We start from the raw sequence: 22018 nt of genomic DNA, 5'->3' as shown, positions 1-22018 counted from the left end.
GTTCACTGAAAACAAGTCAGTGGAAACCAGCTCAAGGGCAGTGTTGGAGAGTACTGAGGGGGAAGAGACTGTACAACAAGGTTCCCTTTATCTTATCTGCATATAGTGAGTAGATCAGCAGAAATGCAGCATTCTTTATTCCCAGGAGGCCAGCAGTTGTGAAAGTGATTTTAATGTTGGTGATTCTGTCTCCCATCCCGAGAGTGAATGACTCCTGAGATGCATTTGAAAGAAGCACCTATAATATTTAAAGTGGCTTCCAGGTTGTTCCTTGGCCTGAAACAGTGTATCCAATACTTCTGCAGATTCCTTGCTACAAGCTAGCATTCTTCCTCCTTTGCATTGGGGTACTTTCATCCCTCACTTTCTCATCTTAACTGAGGAGATGTAAAAACCAAACCAATGGAAAGAAACTGGCAGATGTAAGACGACTTGTTAGCGACTTAGGATGAAATACATTGAAAGTGTAAACTGAAATTGTTGTCACCCGTATCTCTCCTCATGTTTGAGCTTACATCTTTATACAGTATTACCAAATCATGATCTTGTTTTCAGCACAGAAATCATGAATATCCTCTTTTGTGGTTTATATTTGCAAAACATAGTTATACAAAGGGCTGTTTCATACCAGCAATTCCTCTGACTTTGCTGATACAATGTAGGGTTGTTGTAGTAGTGAGCTGCTTTTTGCAGGAGGAGGACTTTGATTTATATGTGTAAAGCTTCCCATACATCTGTGGTGCCGAGCCATTTTTGGTTTTGCTTATTACCAGTAGTTGCAAAAGCAATATAAAAATGGGCTGAAGAGGAAAAGACAGTAATTTTCAATATTATGTTCAAGCAATTTGTTTTGATACATGTAATTGAATTGTTCAATAACAAAATGTGGGTGTTGTTCAGTAGGCTAGGTCAGGTGATCCAGGATGGTTAGGTTTTTTAAAGGTAAATGTTTGTTCCTAAAACCTTAACTGTTTAATTTCTTATGTGAAGGTAAAAAATTTGAAAACACAGAAATGTTTGGCCAGTATCCACTCCAGGTTAATGGCTTCAAAGATCTGCATGAGTGCCTAGAAGCTGCAATGATTGAAGGGGAAATCGAATCTCTCCATTCAGAAAACTCTGCAAAGTCTGGCCAGGAGGTGAGTTAAGTGCTCCCCTGGGCTTCTCTCAGGGTGTTGTTGTAGTGCTCTTTATTTTTTCATTGGGGTTCACAGTTGATTTTTATGTGACCTGCTGCTGTGCATGTTCTCATGTTTGGTATAATTGGATTGTTAATTTGGCATTTGTATCTTTTTTGGAGTATCTGGAGTATCATCTTTTTGTATTTTTTTGTAAGATATTATGTTCATGCTTATGAAAAGCTGGCACAGTTAAGTGCCTGCAGTGATTTGGCACAGGCTGGTTCCCACCTGTTGCTGCTATTTGATCTCCAGGGAGCTCACGGGTATAATGTCCTGTGGTAGCCAACCACTGCACTGACTGACTTGCCTCCCTGTGCCATGCCGTAAACAACATGTGCAAGCTGTGCGTTTGGCTATTGCTTTAGTGCATTTTTGTTATTGCTCTGTGCCTCTATCTTGTAATTCCTCAGCACCCTAGTCATCTTCCCCTCTCCCCTTTTTACTCATGTTTCCCAGCATCCTCTTTGCCCTCTACAGTGGGCAGTTCACCTCTTTGCTCGTGGTGGTGGACAGATAGTAATTGCTCTGTGGGCTGCTGCGCCTCCCAGGAGAGCTCTTGCTAGAGCAGGAAGCTGCCAAACGTCAGAGCATGCTGGAGGCATGGGTGGAGGGATTCAGATGGAGCCCCACTAAGTGGGCTATGCAGTGTATGGTGTTGGGTCGAGGTGATGGACAACATTTCTTGTGCAGAAGTCACAGGTTAGGGAAAAGAGGTAGTTGGACCAATGGTGGTTGTAGAACCAAGAGGGTGTGCTCTGAAACGTCCCCTCTTATTGCTGACATGCATGTACATAGCCAGCATTTTTTCTATAGCAGAGCACTCAGTCGTAATCTGTGGGTTATTGATGTGGAAATACAGGAATCCCCATTGCCTGTAAAGCTGAGCTACTTTCTCTTTACAGTTGTTCATGTTTCATCTCAGTTATTTTAAAGATGTGAAATCTTAGGGGGTTTCTTCTGTGTAAGGAAGAAGTTCAGGTATAGTTTCTTCCTTGATGTCAATCTTTTGCAGTAATGAAATTTTGCTTCCTTTAGTCATATCAACGTACACACAGGGTTTAATTACTAAGCCCAGTGATACACACTGAAATCATCTTCCAGTCTGAAGTTGTATTTCAAATTTTGTGTTATCAACAAAGGTTTTATAGCTTCCCTTTTGCAGTCCCTTTTTCTGGTCAGCTATTGTTGATCAAATATTGATCAACCAAATCAGATGTTAACAAGCATTCTTAAATGTATTTACACATCTTACTGGATGTGGTGCTCTTTCACAGGACGTTTCAATTTTTTTTTCTTCCAGCACTTATAAAAATGGCTTCTTACAATGAGCATGTTTCCTGAAATCTAATTAGAAGAAAAGAAAAATAAATTCTCATAAATATCTTGGTACAATTCAAAGTTCAATTTCTTTATGCAAGGTGAAATCTTGTATGTACCTACTACAAGAGCATGATTGTCCATCTTATGGACTGAGGGTTGTCTTGCAGTTAAAACCTGTGCGCGTTCATGCATAAAATGTCAGTTTGGTTATAAATGCTTGACTAGATATGTCAGACCAGGTTTTTTGGGTTTTGTTTTTGAGGGTTAAAACCTGTAATGTCAGGAAACTATGGGGAACAGAAGGATAGTCATGAACAGGTCTAGAGTGTTAAGCTTTGAGTTCTGTGAAACTGTCAGGATTTTAATCAGCTTGGCTTCATAGCATGTGGAAATGGAAGTGAAATAGTCATATGACAGATTGACAACAGTACCAAACAAGAAAGGTAATGTGTTAAGTCCTAATCTAGAAGAATATTACTACATTATTATCACAGCCAAGTAAATTGGTTATATTTCCCTAAACTGAAGTAATTGATTTATACTGGTTGCTGCTTTTAGTAATTATGCTTAAACGTAATGCCTCAAAGATGTTGCAGTGCATTGGAAGGTTTGGAAGTACTGACGGAAGCTGAATTTCTTGTAGTTTTAACAAAGTCTGTCTCCACTGAACAAAGACTTTGAGTAGCATTTGTCCAAGCTGGTAGATATCAAAGCTTAAAAAGAATATTAACAACATGGTAGTCACATGTGTTGAAAGACCCATTTTATCCTGAAAGTAACATTCTATATTTTAAACCTTGTTCCCACCATTACCTCTAACAGGGTATTTAGCTTGTTCATTATTATTAGTAGTAGTAGTATCATGATGCCTAAAAGCTTCAGTCATGGAGTTAGGGTGTCAACAAGCGAGCTAACCTCAGCATTGAAATTTACTGCCGTGTGAAGTTGCTGCAAGAGAGAAGTCATGATTGTCTCCTTTTGAACTGAAAAGGTGGTTAGTGGAGGCTGACATAGGCAAGAAAAGGGAAGGCAGCTCATTTTGCATGTAAACAGAGTGATGCTGAAGGCAACGAACTGGAAAATTCAGCAACATCCTCGAAATCTGTTGGTGTGACAAGGCTATGAATGCTAAGGCTGGGCAAAGGGAGGAGAGAGGAGACACTGCACTGAGATGTGGAGCGAGGAGAACCTAAACCTGAATTCTAGCTATGAGTACAGGAAGAAAAGGCTGTCTTGGAGGTATTGTATGAAGAGATTATTCAAGACATTTGGCTGAATAGGAGAACTTGAAGTGAGCCCTGAGTCAAATGCCACGTCTGGGCTGTGGGCATTGACGTCAGAAATGTGTGGCAATGATATCCGCAGCGATCAGGGAAGCTTGAGCTGAAGGTTATACATCCAAAACATATTAAACGGATCAACTGTGGGTTTTATGTTGCAAAGTGGGGAGAAAAAGAGACTCTAATGTTGGAATTGGAGCTGTTTTGTAGTTGAGAAGTGAAGTATGTAAGGAAAGAATTGGACAGTAAGTTGACCATGAGCCAGCACTGTGCCCTTGTGGCCAAGAAGGCCAGCGATATTCTGGGGTGCATTAAAAGGAGTGTGGCCAGCAGGTCGAGAGAGGTTATCCTCCCCCTCTACTCTGCCCTAGTGAGACCACATCTGGAGTGCTGCATCCAGTTCTGGGTTCCCCAGTTCAAGAAAGACAGGGAATTGCTTGAGCAAGTCCAGCAGAGAGGTACAAAGGTGATCAGGGGACTGGAAGTTCTCTCTTATGAGGAAAGGCTGAGAGACCTGGGTTTGTTCAGCCTGGAGAAGGGAAGACTGAGGGGGGATCTTATCAATGTTTATGAATATCTGAAGGGCAGGTGTCCAGAGAATGGGGCCAGGATCTTTTCAGTGGTGCCCAATGACAGGCCAAGGGGCGATGGGCACGAGGTGGAACACAGGAAGTTCCACTTGAATATGAGGAAAAACTTCTTTCCTGTGAGGGTGCCAGAGCAGGGGCACAGGCTGCCCAGGGAGGTTGTGGATTCTCCTTCCCTGGAGACATTCAAAACCCTCCTGGATGCGTTCCTGTGCCCCCTGCTCTGGGTGTCCTGCTCAAGCAGGGGGGTTGGACAAGACTATCTCCAGAGGTCTCTTCTAACCCCTGCCGTTCTGTGAAATGAGGACTGAGGATAGACCTCTACTGAATACTCAAAGTTGGGATAAGGTGATGATAACATGGGTTGGACCATAGAGGGATTAGCAGTGATTAGATACGTGAGCAGAAACTTCAGCAGAGGTTGTTGATATGGAGGAGATTTCAAGAAAAAGTATCAGTTTTACAGCGCTGAGACAGCTTGCCCGATGCAGCCCAAAATACTCGTTGATCTTGCTTCAGAGGAGGTCATTAGAAACTTTGAGTGATACCAGCTGAATGAAAAGGTCAGAAACTTGAGTTTGAGGCAGTTGTTGGGAAGAGCACTTGATACAGTATAAACAACTCCTTCAGTGGCCTTCAAGAGTTAAAGGAGAACAGGGCAGTTGGCAAGGCAGGTAAGTTCAAGCGTAGGCCGCTTTTAGTACAAGCGAGACAAATGTGAAAGGAAAAAGCCTTCCTGCCTGCTCTGCTTTAATGCAGATAGCGATAGATGAGTTGAAAAGCTCTGATGTGGCGTGAGTGACAAATGGTCTGTGTTTACAGTGAAGGTGAAAGATGGAAACTTGAGAAAGCTTATGACCACCCTAAAAAACCAGTTTCTCCCATAGCTATGTCAGTCTGCAGGTATTGTAACATTATTACTATAGTTCTGCTATTGGAAAGCATTCATTGTGGCGTTTTCTGTTTTTCTTTTGTTCAGCACTGGTTCACTGAGCTTCCTCCTGTCTTAACTTTTGAGCTATCAAGATTTGAGTTTAATCAGGCTTTGGGGAGACCAGAGAAGATACACAACAAATTAGAATTTCCTCCAATTTTGTATCTGGACAGGTACAGTATAATATTGTCAACAAAGTCCTAGTATGAATATTAATTGAGTCTCATGAATTTGGTAAAGCTGCTGGTGCATCTTATACTCACATAAATCAGAGTAGATCTCTGTTCTAGCTGGACAAGTTATAATTTTCATGGGTTTAATCTGTTTAAGAAAATACACATAGATAATAATTTAAGATGTACTGCTACTTTGTGCCAAAACCTGCTTATGCTTCAGTCTTTAAGTTATTGCTAGGTAGTTGTATACACAGGGAAAATACTCTGGAAAAAATCCCACTGTTTGTGAGTCCATTTGGGAAAGAGGTGAGTAGTTAGATATGTCGTGATGTTCCAGATAGGCCGCATGGATTGAGGAGGATTCACAACATCAGCGCACGCTGTTTATATGTAAAGGTGAAATACTTGGCTTTCAGTTAGATGCTGAATGTTACTTGTGAGCCTAAACAATGAAGCAGGAGTATTGCTACCTGGTTTCTACACAAACCACTTAATTTAGAAGCTTTCTAGTATGTGTTTGTATACATTTTTAAGACACATCCATGGTGTGAACAGAGCTTTTGACACTGGGGATAAAGCATCTTCTGAAAGTTGTGGAAAGGGGGTCTTAAAGGGGTTACCATTTTCTTTTCAGTTCTGTTTCACCGCTTAACACGTAGGTAAAACAGGCTTGAGAGAGGGTTGGTTTTTCATAGCATTAACCAGCATGCCTGATCAGTACAGACCTCAGTTTCAGTGTTGGAATACTACTATGGCTGACACTTCTTTCTAACTTTCATCTTTTACAGGTATATGCACAAAAACAGAGAAATAACAAGAATTAAACGGGATGAAATCAAGAGACTCAAAGAGTACCTCACGGTTTTACAGCAGAGATTAGAACGGTACTATAGATAACTGTTCCCAGTGTAAATGCAAGTAATATCATGGGCTACACAGAATAACTCCTTTCAACTATGCCCTTTGTGTGTAGTTATTTGCTCTAAATTTCCCTGCTGTATCTCTTTTCTTTTACCGTTTTCCTTGGAAACAGTGTATAAGCATAGTGGTTCTGGTGCATGAAACATGCTAGGAAAGGCTTGCTTTATTTAATTGCAGTCAACCAGAAAGAAAAAATCTTTTTTTTTTCTTTTCTTTTTTTTTGTTGTATATGTGAGTCATGGCATTAATACGTTTTATGGTTAACAGATATTTAAGCTATGGTTCTGGTCCTAAACGATTCCCCTTGGTAGATGTCCTGCAGTATGCCTTGGAGTTCGCCTCCAGCAAGCCGGTGTGCACGTCTCCTGTCGATGACCTGGGTGCTAGTGCCCCTGCCAGCGGCACGCTGCCAGCCCAGACATCACCCAGGTAAGGGCTGCCTCCTGCTCTCCTAAGGTGAGAGGCCAGTCATCCCCTCAGTGCAAACCCGGCCGCTGAGGGGGTAAGAATTTCACTGGATTAATACAACTAGGCATATCCTAGGCAGTACAACGTAAAGCTTCTGCTCTCTTTCTAGGAGTATTTTTTGGCACGACAGACTTAAATAAAGAAACCAAAATGTTAATAGTTTGTGTTTGTCTCATGCGCTTGTAAAAATGTCTTTAGGTGGAGAATTACCATTTCCAAAAAAAGCACAATTCCACCTAGAGTTCCAAGTGGCACAGTATCTAGTGAGGTCACTGCTTCCCAAGTGTGTTGTTTAAGAATCTGAATTTGGGCAGCATGTGTGTTCTGTGCAGCTTCAAGGTTTCTCGTATACAATTTATCTGTTAATTTTTACCTGGATGTTAAGCTCCTTTTCTGCTTTGCTGCTTATGTTTCTGACTGAGGTTGTCAGGAACCTAACAATCTGATTACTTAAATACAGACTAGCCAAAGTAACAACATTATTGGACCTTTATCTCCCTGATGTTCCCATTATTGAAGCTAGTAGTAACTATTAGTAACAGTTAATAGAGTATAACTTAGGATAGGGTTTGGCTAGGTGGACACTAACAGTTTATAACAACTTTTTATACCGCAATTGGAAAGTAGGGTTCTAGGTTCTGGTCCAGTCAAGATGGTTAACTTTTTTTACTTCAGAGACATTAAGTACATCAGTGTAAAAATCCCTCAAAAGATTTCAAACGTCTTGCTGATAGAATGCCAATAGAAACCATGATGATTGACAAGAGAAGACAAATTTTTAAGATACCATTGTATGCATGAAATGCAATATCAGAAGTACTATTCTTTGAACAAAGTCCTACACAGGAAGTTTGTTCTGTAAAAATGTAAGTATTACGGCTTTTTTGTCAATCTGTAAAAAACACAGCAGAAAGTTATGTGGAGTGACATTGTCAGATCTTAATATTCTCGGAACTTTCTAAAACTGAAGAATCCTCAGGTTGTATGCTCAGGTTGTATAGAGGTTGTATACAACCTGTTCCTCAGGTTGTATCATGATGATGCACAAAGTGAAAAAACAGTGGCTTACTAGAACTTCAGATTCCTTTGTGTGTATGATTTTAGATAGAGACATATATATATGTTCTCTATGGGAGGAGAAAAGTCTGTAACAGATGTTTGTTTTTAGTAGTCTGCTTCTCTTGTAGAATTGTCCTAAGTTGCCCACTTTGCTGTTTGAGTTACAAGACTCATTCGGAACAAGTTTAGATGGCTTGGTGCTAAATTTCCAGGGTACATGAATATTAGAAGTCCTTTCTCTGTTGCTGTTCAGTTAAGGTATAGGTAGATGATTGGAAAAAGAAAGTCTGGTAGACATAAGACATGAAGAAGCTATTAAACACAGAACTTGTATTTACTGGATTTTGTGGTCAATGGGCCGTATGACAAGCTGCTGCAATTTTTCTCTCTGCAGTTTGGCAGTAGACATTTCAAACAACAGCAATTACTTCTCTGACGTTATTTGAATAGCATTTCAAGTAAAGCAAACTGGCTTGACTGATCCAATTCCTTTATTGTTGGTAATGGCAACCAGGATTGTTATTGTGCTAACATATAACGTATGACAAAGTTTTCAGAAGTTATAGTAATTCCATATTGATGCTGTAGGTACCTTTCCTGGATTGCACTATAGGAAATTACTATCTTTAGAACTTTTTGTTTTCAGATGAAAAAGCTTATTTTTATGGTGTAGCTTTTAGTTTGTATACGTGATGATCCAATTTTTGATTTCATGTTTGGAACAAATGCAGCACAATAGAGCAACAGGGGCCTTCATCTTCAGATGTTCCAAGCACATCTCCTGTACAAAGATCAGTAATACATAAACCATTCACGCAATCACGAATTCCTCCTGATCTGCCCATGCACCCGGCACCAAGGCACATCACCGAGGAAGAGCTGTCTGTCCTAGAAGGCTGTTTACATCGCTGGAGGACTGAAGTAGAGAACGACACTAGAGGTAATGCCACAAGCTGGAGAATGCATTTGCCACTGGAAAGGATTTGTAGAAGCGGGGAAAATCACCTTAATGTCCGTGTGTGCCAAGTTGCTTGTTTCATACTTCCAAACTTATCTCTAGCACATAGGAAGGGAAGCCAGTTAGAGACTGTAGTAGAGTGGCGGTATATAAAGAGAAAATGCAAGCTGGTCATTGAGTGAAGTGTACGCGGGTGTTTCGATGCAGTTTTCTGTGTGTGGTGTTGAGGAGAGTAGAGGGAAACAGAGGTGGGATCTCTGCAGATGTGTCTGAGATGTCAGTGTGATAGTGGCTGGACCAATGCTGTGACTGGGTGCGCTGCAGGGGAGATTAGGGTAGAGTGACCCCTTCCACAAGGGAAAAATTCAGCAGATTTCTGAGCAAAGGGTATTTAGAGAGGGTAGAGCTTATGGTCTGTTCTGTTGCTCTGAGGGAAACCAGGGAAGTAATCGCTCCAGCAGGGGTGGGCTTGGTTGAGCTCTAAGAAACTAGCAGCAGCGTGTAATGAATCACACTCTCTGCTTTATCATCTGAGAATATTTAGTGTTTGGCATGTAGGGAGATAAACAGATGCACTAAATATGAAATGTACCCTTGTTTGGCTTTTAATGAGATAAAAGAAAGATGTAGCCATGTGCAATTATGCAGCCTCATGGAAAAGAGATTTTTTTATTTTTCTTTTAGATTTACAAGAAAGTATAGCTAGAATACATCGGACAATTGAACTGATGTACTCTGACAAAACAATGGTCCAAGTAAGTACAACTTCTACATGAGATAATTAAAAATAGATCCTTAGTGTCACTTAATAAAAGTTCTTAGATGCTTGAAGATAGAGCAAGTATACAACAATTATATATAGTGGTTTGAGAAATTTCACTAGAAAGTCATAATGGGTTTTGCAAACCTTTCAATTACGCACAGTCAGAAATGAAAGACAGCGTTACGGTATTTTACAGGTGACATACTTAAGTTTACGCAACTTTGTGATGAAAAGCCCAAATATGTTCTGTCTCTGATCCGCTTTTTCTATTTGAGTGCAGAACTTCACTTTTTGTATAACTCAGTAAAATTTTCTCACCCTGATTTGACCATATTGTTAGGTGATCTTATGGCTTTAAGGTGGTAAAGCACTGGACACAAGAAACTACTGTATTTAGACTTTGCTTATTGCCATTGTGTATTGCAACTTCCAGACTAATACTTGGGAACTCAAGGCTCCTGATTTTAATTTGCGGTTGATAACGCCAGTGGGTTTTGTTGTTGTTATGTTTTTTGTTGGGTTTTTAAAAACTCTGTCTAGATTTAGTATCAGTCACAACCTTGACTATTAGTCTAAGCTGCCTTTTAGGGAGATTCTCAAGCTGTGTAATCTGAACAGCATTTTTAGAACGCTTTACTACAGAGTCGTGGCTCCTCTGGTATTTCTTATGTTCGCATACTCATGTTCACTCACTTGGACAGGTTTTAAGGTTAAGGATTACTTCCTCTGTTACTTTCTGTTAGTAAAAAGAACTATTTTGCTTCCAAGTGAGATCTGTTCAGCTTACAGTTTTCCTTGAGGTGTTTTCATTTTGTACATGGCTTGTAAGAGTTCCTGGCAGCTGAACTCTGATGCTAAGGATTTCAGGCAGACTTGCCTAGATGTTTTTTCTTTAAGCTTGCTACTGGCAGGCATTTTTTTTTCCTTAATACTTGTGTTATAACTGGAAGGCTACAGGCTACATGTCATCTAACAGTAAAATGAAGTAGTCTGGTGATCTCGCATCCACATAGCCTACCTGTTAGGTGTCTATTATAGGAGGGAATACCTCTGGATGGCAAAGATTTTGGTCAGCAATCATTACAATGGGAAAAAGGGGATGACTTAGTGAAACACTTTGTCCTAGTGCAGATTTGTATAGTGCAGGCTAGATTTTTGCTTTGTTTTGTAACAGAATTCCAGAAATGGAGGAGGATGAAGATGGTATATAGATTTGTAGAGGGGGTTCCTGTGCCATGCCTGAAAGTAGTGGTGTCTGTTCAGTGATTGTTAGGGAACAAGTAGGTACTAAACCCATCTGAAATCACAGGCTGGAAGCGAAGGCTGCCCTTCTGCAGCTCAGCTGGTTTTGTCCCTGTGGGTGTTTTGGCACAATAGGAAGGAGACAGGTGCATATCGCTTTCTACTTTCTCTCTGCCTGCCTATGCATCTGCGCAACTGGATGGCTTAGTGTGGCCCCATTCTCAGGGCGCAGTTTCACAGTATCGATCTTTTCTTCTGAATGATACAACTATAGCACTGAAAGCTTTTCTCTTGTGAGTAGATAAGGTCTGGGCACATAAAACTAGACTTCTTAAGGAAAGAGTACTATTTGCAGGATACTTTCTACTGTTTGTATGAACTATTTAAGAAGCTCTTAATCTTCTCCTTGTGTCCCCTTTGATTCTAAGGAAACTACAGTTGTCCGTAAAACCCTTGTCAAACCATCATATGAAACATATTCCTGAAATTCTTATTTTGTCTTGTCCTCCTGAATGAATAGATTTCATCAGCTGCTTATTTGAGTATTTCCCTCCTTCTGTGAACTTGCTGTGAGGAAATGACACACTTGTTTTTCCTGTGGGAATTCATCTTTGATATATCAGCTTTGATAAATCTGTTCTGTAGCTAAATGTGATGAGGGTGGCGAAGCTCCATTTCTGTTTCATGAGTAATAAGTGTAAGCTAAGAAACTTAATGCCAACTGTTTACTTGTATTGCCCTGTACTGTTAATTGCTGTTGATACAATGGCTTATCGCAAGAGGCACCTCCCAGCACTGAACTCGCCTGTTCCCCAGTCACAGACCTCTGGGGAACCTTCCTGGAAGCTCAGCATGGATGACTTGAGAGCTGGTCTCCCAGAGCTGGAGCAAAGGGTAGGGGCCCTCAAGCTGACCCAGTTAGCATGGTCTTAAGTAAATGATTTAAATACACCTGGGATTTTAATGCCCTATTTTAAGGTGAGGAAATTTTATTGTCAAAAGTGACATCTCTTTCGACTATCTTTTTTTTTTTTTTAAATCAGAATCTGCATATGTTTATGTGCATACACATGGGCTTGCAATCATTTTAAGAAGGGTTTCACACTGGTTTCATAACAGGTGTTAAAAACCACAGAGCATTCAGATCTAAGGACTCACTAGCATTTCTTCTGTGTATACTTCTTGTTTGGGAGACTTACAGTGCGGTTTGGTCTCTGGGATGGCAGTCTGTCTGATTCCAGCTGCTGTGCAGTCAGCCAGTGTTACAGCTCAAGGGGAGTTGCAAAATATCGAGCATTTGCACGTAGCCTGGAAGAGAATGATCAGGTTAAAAATAACTTCAAGGAGTTTCTCAGGTCATAGTTTCATATGTATTTATGAATAGCACTAGCTATTGTAGTGCTCAAATGATATTTGCAACAAATATTTAGTACACTTAATGTTAAATAGACCATTTATCTCAGTCCAGACTGACACCAGTAAGAGATGGTTTCAGTTTTTTCATCCTAGCTAAGCTGCTGTGGTTCAGACATACTGTGCATAGCACAGATGATCAGTTTTCCCTTTTAGGTTGCATGTGCTGTTTCAGCAGGTTAAAATGAGCCAATCACAAAGATGCTTTTAAGAGACTTCTAAGTAAGGAAGCAGTCATTCATTCTGCTTCTGTCTCCTTCAGATTTCTAACTACTTACATATAAACTAAGTTTCCCATTCTTTTTACTTGTCAGTGAACACGTTTAACCTGGGATACTTTTACATTGATCCTAGAAACTGCTATTTTCTTTCTCTGCCTCAGGAGGAAGAGAGGACCTCTTCATATGTTCCATCCTTCTCTTAGCAATGCCTTTACTGATATATCTAAAATACTGGAAAACAGTTGTATTCCTATTCTACTGTAAGAATTTTACCTTTGGGTAATGGAAGTACTCAACTCCCAGATATTCCTTTAAATAAACTCTCTTGCTGGCACATAGAAAGCACAGAGTTTCTTACCTTGAACTTGCATATGCCTTTCCAGACTTCAGGATACATTTACCAGGTCAGAACTGGAGCAAATCATAGACACTCGAGACTCATATGTTTGAGGGTTTTTTGTAGGTACAAGGAAAAAGGGGATATTAAGGAATTAAGGAAAGAGGGTGCCTGGCAGTAAAGGCAGCAGAGTAGACATTTATGCTATAGACTCACTAATGTTTTTAACATCTCTTGTAACTAGCAGTGGTAAGTAAAATAGTTCAAAGTCATTTTGTTTAGTGGGCTGCTATTTTTACCTTTTGTTTTTCCTCTGTGTCGTGTTTTGATCCTGTTTAACTTTTTTTGTTACTTTTGTTTAACATAGCTATTATTGCCGGCAGGTAGTAGGAACTAAATGCTGGCAAGGAGAGTTTGACATTTTGGGTTTTTTGTTTCTTTTTTTTTTTTTTTTTTTTTTTCCTTTTCCCCAAGGTTCCTTATAGGTTGCATGCTGTGCTAGTTCATGAAGGTCAAGCTAATGCAGGACACTACTGGGCATATATTTATGACCACCACCAGAACAGATGGATGAAATACAATGATATTTCTGTGACAAAGTCTACTTGGGAAGAGTTGGAACGGGACTCTTTTGGTGGTTACAGGAATGCCAGTGCATATTGTTTAATGTATATCAATGATAAGGAACAGTACTTGATACAAGGTAATATTATGGATATTTTTTCTGCATGATATAGAATAGCTGAATATATTGATAAAGCAAGCTTCTTTCAGATGAATTTCCAGATTTTTAAAATGTTGTTAATAATGATTGAAAGCTCTATTTATGCTTATAACTGTTAGATTGTTTTTCTGGGTGAAACAATTGCTCTTCAACTTTTAGATTAATAAAGATAATGCCAGTGTGTCAACATTATTAGAGAACAAAATAAACTAAGTTTGCTAATTTGTAAAAATTTGCCCGGGTTATCACATGTTCAGAATTTTGGAAATGTTATCTCACTGAAGATTAGAACAGAAATAGGGAAATACATAAATGACCCTCTTTACGTGAAAATTCTTGTGGTTTTGGGTTTTTTTTTTTTCAAAGCTTCAGAATTCTGAACTTTACTGGAGCGTGGAACCTTGAAGCTTTATGCAGTATACTGAACTGTGAATAACTTAGCCCTACCAACCACACATTAAACCGAAGTAATACATGAACTGGGAAAATTTTTTTCAGGTCATGTAGTAGTATGTAACTGTAAGGCTTGTACGGAAGTGTTTGGAGAGGGGGCCAGGATCGCTTTGCATGAGTTCTGTGGGGCCTGATAATGGCAGCTAGGGAGCTGACTGTGCAAATGGCCAGATTTTCAGTAACAGGTGGTGGAAAACTTTTGTGTTTCTGGCTTTTCATAGGGCAGAAACCTAGAGTGTGCATTTGTTCAGTTCTTAAATGAGAAGTGATATTAACCTTGACATTTCTAGATTGCCAGATTAGTAGTGAATTTGCAGCCACAGGGTTTACATGCCCTGTAGGGTGGCTGTGCCACTCTGATTATGTCTGAGGCCTCCTTGCTGGGGGACAGGTACAGCTGATTGATCCCCCAGGATCTGAGATACTCTTGCAGAGGCCATTCTTGAAGCAAAAAAGGTTACTTCATGTAGCTTGTGTTATCAGTTGACTTTCCAAATCCCTGTAGGCCCCCCCTCCTTCCCTTTTTCTGCTGGGAAGTTGAGTTGTGGCCAACTCCATGTGGCAGTAATGCAGTTGAGCTATTCCGTGTTTTTTGTTACTTTTTTTTCCTGAATGTTCACAGCCATAGGGTGCTCACAGCCCAAAAGGCTCATCTTTCAAAATGGCAGTGGTGGTCTTGGGCATCATCAGATAAAATCCAAAGATAGCAAGAGCAGAAGAGCAGTAGCCATGCATCTCAGTAGCAGAGTGCCTGACAGATGATAAAACCAGTTAAAAGTAATATACTTTTCGGGTTTTGGTGCTGTACTGTATTTTTCCAGTAATTCACTTGAGGAAATTTGTTGAACATGCTCTCTTCTCCCCTATTCGTTTTTTTTTCTGAAATTTCTATTTCATGTTACCACAGATGAGTTTAACAAAGAAACGGGACAGATCCTTGTTGGAATGGACACGCTGCCTTCTGATCTAAGGGATTATGTCAAGGAAGACAATAAACGTTTTGAAAAAGAACTTGAAGAATGGGATGCAGAACTTGCTCAGAAAGCACAGCAGGAGAAGCTGTTATCTCAGATACCCAGGGCACCAGCACCCTCACCTGCTCCAGGTAAGCTGCTTCTGCCTCTTTGTAAAACGAGTAGAACCAAAAATCACTGGGTTTTGTATGTATAGTTTTGCAGCTTAAGAAAGGAAGGAAAAGTTAATTTGTGTAATCTTGAATCATAAGTATTTACCTGGCCAAGGTAACTGCAGTTGAGGTTTAGTCTGTTGGGGTTTTTTTGCATTTTATTTTTTATTAAAAAAAAAAAAAAAAAATTTGTTCTTCCGCCTTTTCCCTTCCAGTTGTGGTTATTTTTTACTAAATTTTTTTCCATAGAAACTTTGGCCTTTTAAGGTAAGTAATTATTAACAGGTCTCACCAGTCTGTTTTGAGACTTTATTAGTCCATAAGTGATGTATATTCTTTTATGCAGAGTGCTTGACCAGAAGACCTACCTTCTCATTTTAAATTAGGACAGAATTTAGATCTGAAGTGAAGTATAATTTATTTAGTGTGATGTATTGAATAGAGTTAGCAATAGTATGGCCCACTTAAGAAGTCATTACGTAAAAACAAGGGTGTTAAAACTGCGGAAGAGGCTGTGAACAGTAACAGTGAGGCCAATGCTGTTGAGAACCCAGCTAATAAAGACCACTGGCAATCTGACTATAAAACATATGCCTGCTTAGACACAGAAAAAAACCTGTCAGGCTTTAGGTTACATCCACCTTTTGTTCCATTACAGACGGCTGTATGTACGTTGTGGGAAAGGTGACATGGATTTGTGCAGTGAGACTGCTGCCCGGATGTTACCATTGTTGTATTTGAGTCATTAAGACTAAGCATATATTCTCATAACTATCTATGACAACAAACTGAATGTAAGAAGTGCAGTCATTTAATGACATTTCTCTTTTTGCAAACTCTATTGAGAGTGACTTCATCTTCTATATGTTTTGGCTTCATGAACACTTCAAAACTAGTTTTAGTTCTTTTGTTAGTAACAGAAAGTACTAAATGAATGTTTTATTTCTCTGCCAAAATTTCCTTTCATCATGTAAGGAGTTTAAGACACTACTTATACTAATCAATTTTATTGTCCTCAAGTGGGGGAGACTTTGAGATTTCCCTTAAGTCAGAAGAATATAATATGTAGTTTATTTTGTGAAGTAAAAATACATCGGGCACCCCAGTGGCTGTAGGTCATTCCATATGTTGGGTCTGTATTCCACAGAAAGTCCAAGTAGAATCTCACCTTTGTTCTCAGTCATCCCGTGTATGGTTGATGAATACCCCTCACTTAAGAGCCTTAATGGGCCTACAGACAGGACTGCTGATCCTAATATAAAATCGTGGGTCAATTTATATGAAAGAGTTCAAAATGACCTGATACACAGACTGGTGTAATGTTGTATTTGTGAACGGTATGACCTACCCTGCATTTTCTGTGTGGGTTACCTTATCTATGCGACAGCGATCCAAATGAAACTAATCAATTCAGAACTCATGCTTATGTTAATGTTATGTTATTTTATTTCTGTCACTAAGTTCAAGCAGGAGAACCAGAATATTTAGAGCAGCCATCAAGAACTGATCTTTCAAAGCACTTAAAAGAAGATTCTGTACAAGCAATCAATAAAGCTTTAGCTGAACAAGAAGATAGATGTCCAGAAGCTATAATGGATACGGTGAGGATATTTTGAAGCTTGAAATACTTCTTTTGCTTTTATTTTGCAAGTGAAAATTATATAATAGATGATAAAAAGCGGGTGTGTATGGAAAGTTTGAGCTGAAAATTGCTGTTTCTTCAAGGACTGTCCAACACTAAAGTCCATCCAGAAAGTATGTACTACAGTAATGGGTGTAAGAGAAGAAAAATACTAAAATAGATGTTCTCTGTGATTAAAGTACTTGTTGAGAGCACAGCATATTGTTCAAATGACAGTCGTGTTTGTACTCACCATCTTTTCAAAATCTTAGGTGGTTCAATTTATTTTTGAGTAAACATTGACATTCCATGTAAAAAAACTTGAAAAATATTGATTTAAACATTCAGGTTTTTATCTGAGAAACACAAGACAGTAACTGAGTTCCCTTGAAAGACCTATGGAAATTAAAGTGGCTTGCAAAAACGAAGGAGCTTTCAAAAATTTGTTTTTCAACAGTATTCTGTAGCTTTAATGCAAATTCACAACTTGGTAAAAAATATTTTTTTGTGATTCATCAGATTTATATATTAACTTGAAACGGTTATAAGAATTAGTGTTGGGTGATTCTGTTTTCACTTCATACAACAAATACTGAGAGGAATTGGAAATTAACTACTTAATGAGTTATTAATGAAACTAGTATTTAACAGTTTCTTCTTCCAGCAAATATTTTTTTGCTTTCCTGTAAGTGTATAGATCAATATACTTGCCACAAAAGCAAGTGCCTTAGATGCATGTATTGCTTTAGTCTTGGAACCGTATCTGTAAGGATAAAATGTACAAAAAGTACAGCATAGCTTTCTTAGGTGCCCCTAGTAACTGCTAGAGGTACGAACAATTTAGATTTGTGCAAAATTTCAAGCATGCTTCCTGAGTTCAGGTATGAATCCTCATTAAACAGAAGCAGTCTAGCCCCAGTTATCTTTGGGGCAAACAGGAAAGTCCTTTTAAAGCCTTCGAAACTGACATGACAAATCGTTGATACTTACACCTGACGTATTTTTCATCCCTCTCTCCTGTGGTGTCAGGAGAGCAGAGAAGCACGCTTTCTCTGCTAAGCTGAAATTAAAGTCAACCGGGAAGCTAATCTAACCCTGGATGAAAAGATGCTCTACCACTAATGCTTTAGGCTAATGCATATCTGACTCTTCTGAGTTCTCAGAACACAGAACGGCTTAGGGGGAGCCTGTTTAATACGAGGTACCTCCAGCTGAAGGGGTAGCTATTGAAGATATCAAACTCTCAGTAAAATGCCTTGCATGATGCCATCTTCCTACTAGGGTCTGTGGGATTCCATCCTGGTCAGATGCAGAAGAATCTGACAGACTTGATTCCATGGATCAAACGTGTTAGTTTATGCTAATGACACTTTGCACAGTGATCAGCCTTAGGACTTGACGAGACTGTGGTTGAGGAACCACACACGGGGAACATAATGATAGGCTTAATGAGGCAGACGCAGGTCATCTTGTTCCAATATTTTCACTGCATTGTTCTGCAATGGGGTGGATGGCTTATTTTGAAAAAAATATAAACAAACCCCCCCAGACCATGCAAACTCTTTTATTTAGAAGGAAATGTATTTCAGGTGTTAGAATCTAAAGCCAATTTCTAGCTTATCTGAAGATACTCTGTTAACGTTTAAAAGCTGCTCTCTGTATACCCAAATTTAACTTAGGCAGAATTGTCCGTCCTTCCCACTGTATCAGCATGCTTTTTAATTATTCTGCTTCTACATGCATTCCGACATGCAGGCATATATTCCTTTCCTCTGCTTTTTGTTTGTCCATTTTAAATAGAAGGAAACACAACATCAGAATATGTAGTAGACAGGGCTGTATGTTAGTCACCACCTGATCACTTGTGTCCGTTTTCTGCGCTTTTGTCCTTTTTTAAATTTATTTTTTCCTCTACCCTCTGCATGGTCTTCCTTAATATTTATACAGTGCTGGATGTAAATAGATGCTATGTGTGTTTCTGGAATCTTTCTTAAAAAATGAGACTATTGTAATAGTTGCAGAACAAATGGCATGGCACTCTGCAATTCCTTAGATTAGAGTCAAAGTTTAAGTTCTGCAAATGTTGTCAGCTGGGTGCTATACAATGACAGACCGTAGGAGCTGAGATTTGTCTCCATTGTTGTTTAAAACTTCCTTTAACATAGCAAGAACTTCAGTGACTAACATAATCTTGCCCTGATTTTCTAATTACTCTTCTAAAAAAACCAAACCTATTGAATGCAATGCACCTTTAAATATTCTTTCAAATATCTTAACTGCTAGAGGCTTTTATGTGGTGGTTTTGTTTGGGTTTTTTTTTTCCTCACAGCATCAGGAAATGTTAGCCTTTGGCTTGTTACCGTCCCTTAGTATGAACTCATCAGATAGGTCAGTTGTATTTAGTAACTTTTCCTGTGGAAGGTACGAAGAGAAGTGGTGGTTCACAGACTCATCCTTTAACAACTACCTTAAGTTTGTAATGGATGTTAGAGTTGCAATAGTGGCATACTAGCCTGTAGAGATGTAATTAGTGAATAAAGGACAAATTAAATCGCTCTAATAATGATGGCTTAATTTTAAAACGTACTGCCTAAAAAATTAAGAAACTGTAATTGGAGAAAAGTGATATCTATAATTTTTTTTCAGAACTTTAGCAGTGCACATCACTTTATTTGATCAGCCTGTCAGTTTGCATGTCTCTGTAATTTTTTTTTCTGATTATTATTTCCCCCACATACATACTGATAATGATTTTCTTCTGCAGAGCTCTGGTAATGCCCCAGCTCAACCAGCTCCTAACCAGCGAGTTGTAGAGGTGGCGATTCCTGATGTAGGGACTTTTGTGATTGAGTCAGAGGAGGGGGGTTATGACGATGAGGTACATTTGATTGCAATTGTGTGCACCGCTCCTCCTCGGTGCTTTCTTGTGCTGCCTGACAAGAATTTTTGGCATGTTTGCACATCGTGACACCTAACAGATTTCTGCAAAACTAAATGCTTAGCGATTTGTAACCTTAACAATGTCTTAATTTGTAATGAAATATGAAAGGAAAGCACTAGCTACTCTAATTGGGCACGCTTTGCATGGTGCATTTACACTGGAGGTATATTTGTCTTTTTAGCTGTGGAAGTTGAATGTTTGTCTTAGGCCAGAAGGCCTCTGGAATGCTGGTGATAGACTGCAGGCTACTATTATTTAGAAAGTGACAGGATAGTGAGTGATGTTCTTAATGTTTGTGCTTTCTTGTCAGTCCAAGAAAGCTAATGTTCAAGTTCAATCCCTTATTTGCCAAGGTTAAAGTTTTCACACTTCAAGGATTAAGTTATCCATGGAAGTAACCTGAAAGTGATCTGGCTGGTGGAGCTGACTCTTCCAAAGCTTAAGGAAGTAAAAAGAAAAACAAAACAAAGCACACACTCCCCTCCCCCCAGCCCCCCCCCCCCCCCCCCCCCCAAAAAAAAAAAAAACACAACAAAAAAACCACCACCAAAACACAAAACCAAAACAAACCCAATTATAAACCAAAAATCCCAAAATTCTTTTTTATTGATTCAGACCCTGGGTGGTGCGTGTACCTGGTACTACTTGAGGAACAGATGAGGGGCCCACATTTCCTGAGACACGTGATTTTTACTGCTAAAACGGGGCAGCAGAAAATAAACACTGCCAGGTCATCAAACTGTCCTGCATTGACACTGCCTACTCCATATTTGTTTTGGTTGGGAATAGCGTTGGTGCAGCCCATACTCTCGGGTGTCTGGTTATGTGTTCTTGGTGGGCTATGGGGAGCTTTTGCTTCCCTAGGCAAATGGGTATTTCAGGTCATTCTGCCCTGTAATTGTGATCAATTGTAACTGGGAGTATGGGATGGGGAATAAAATTATTTAATTTGACATAATCACACTGAGTTTGGCTTCTGACAGATGTGTGGTCTCCTCCTTTAAAGGCACAAGGATTTAGCCTCACCTAATTAATGACCTGCTTTTTTGGGTTTTTTCTTTTTTTCACTGTTGTCCCCATGCCATTCTCTTTCTAAAGGATAACTTTCTTCCTGATTTCCCTGTCCCTTTCGTAAGTGTATTCACTTTTTTTTTTTTAATGTTGTTATGAGTGGGAAACTCTTCCAGCGAGTTTAGGGCTTTTCATCTTTTGTTACTGTGCCCTTTGCTGTGCCAGCTATACCTTGGGCAGGGAGAGAGGGAGTGTTTTTCTTTGCTCACAGGTAACAAAGGGGAAGGGCTTTTCTGAGCAAACTAGATGTATCAAATTGTTCGTGTATAACCAATGTGAATAGCTGTGACCTGTGTCTACGTTTGGCTTTGTGTTTGTTAAATGTTTTGGATTTGATTTTTAAGAATTGGTCTGCAGATGCTTCAGGGACCAATTGCATTTGCAGCAATGGGTCCCTTATTTTGATGTTAAAATACACACGAAAAACAGACAGTGTAGCTTACTGTGTTTTTAGTATAGCAGATAAAGTGTGACTGGGTGATTTTTCTACTTGAAACTTTTCGGTTTTTTAAATCCTGTGGTGGCCATGGGTAGCACTCATTCAGTATGCAGTTTCTGACGGATACTAATGCTGAACAATGCATGTTCCTTTCCTGGGGAGTTTTGACCATTTAACTTTTAAATAGTATTTGACACAGTTCTTCAACTTTTTTTGTAAGCTTCCTTTAATCATACGTTGTTACAGTAAAAATATGTACACATGCCATGACTGATTTGCAGAATACGCACACTAGATTTGTATTGAAATTTGCCGTTTCAATGTATGCATGCATTAAGTTGCTTTTTATCTTGCATGAGACTACAAGCATATTGAATTTGGTCATTAAAATATTAATCATTCAAAACTTTTACCTTAAATCCCTGTGGCAGGTCATGCTGACCCCGAACATGCAAGGTATTATCATGGCTATAGGTAAAGCCAGGAATGTTTATGACAGGTGTGGGCCAGAAGCAGGGTTCTTTAAGGTACAACTAACATTTTCAACTTTTCCTCCTCCGACTTCTCTTGTCAGATATGCCTCCTTCCTCCACCCTTTGATGCATATTAAGACTGTTCCAGTGTTTATACATACTCTTCTATGATATCAGTCCTCCATTTAGATATTTCTCCTCTGAAAAATAGAGAGATGTTTCCCTGTTGATTCAACTGTACGCTGCCTTAATATCAGTGTCTTATATACCTTTCTGCATTTTAACTTTCTAATAATAGTAGCAAGTAACA

The 22018-nt window shown here is 39.3% G+C and overlaps 1 protein-coding gene across 6 annotated transcripts in view; it reads left to right on the top strand.

The window, feature by feature from the left end:
- The window catches only part of USP25 (ubiquitin specific peptidase 25), a 94960-nt gene that overhangs the window by 59310 nt on the left and 13632 nt on the right, over nucleotides 1–22018 (top strand). For 3 of the 6 annotated variants that reach the window (XM_075101796.1, XM_075101768.1, XM_075101805.1), the window contains 11 exons: nucleotides 991–1139; nucleotides 5348–5475; nucleotides 6267–6362; nucleotides 6667–6828; nucleotides 8658–8866; nucleotides 9569–9639; nucleotides 13335–13563; nucleotides 14945–15142; nucleotides 16625–16764; nucleotides 19549–19662; nucleotides 21667–21762. In XM_075101796.1, coding sequence (XP_074957897.1) covers nucleotides 991–1139; nucleotides 5348–5475; nucleotides 6267–6362; nucleotides 6667–6828; nucleotides 8658–8866; nucleotides 9569–9639; nucleotides 13335–13563; nucleotides 14945–15142; nucleotides 16625–16764; nucleotides 19549–19662; nucleotides 21667–21762 — 1592 coding nt within the window. The remainder of the gene's footprint in view (nucleotides 1–990; nucleotides 1140–5347; nucleotides 5476–6266; nucleotides 6363–6666; nucleotides 6829–8657; nucleotides 8867–9568; nucleotides 9640–13334; nucleotides 13564–14944; nucleotides 15143–16624; nucleotides 16765–19548; nucleotides 19663–21666; nucleotides 21763–22018) is intronic. The other 3 variants (XM_075101786.1, XM_075101777.1, XM_075101816.1) reach the window with 1 other exon arrangement.

Source organism: Phalacrocorax aristotelis, chromosome 1, assembly GCF_949628215.1.
Source record: "Phalacrocorax aristotelis chromosome 1, bGulAri2.1, whole genome shotgun sequence".
NCBI lineage: Eukaryota > Metazoa > Chordata > Aves > Suliformes > Phalacrocoracidae > Phalacrocorax > Phalacrocorax aristotelis.
Note: the sequence above shows the minus strand (reverse complement) of the source record. Positions and strands in the feature narration are given on the sequence as shown.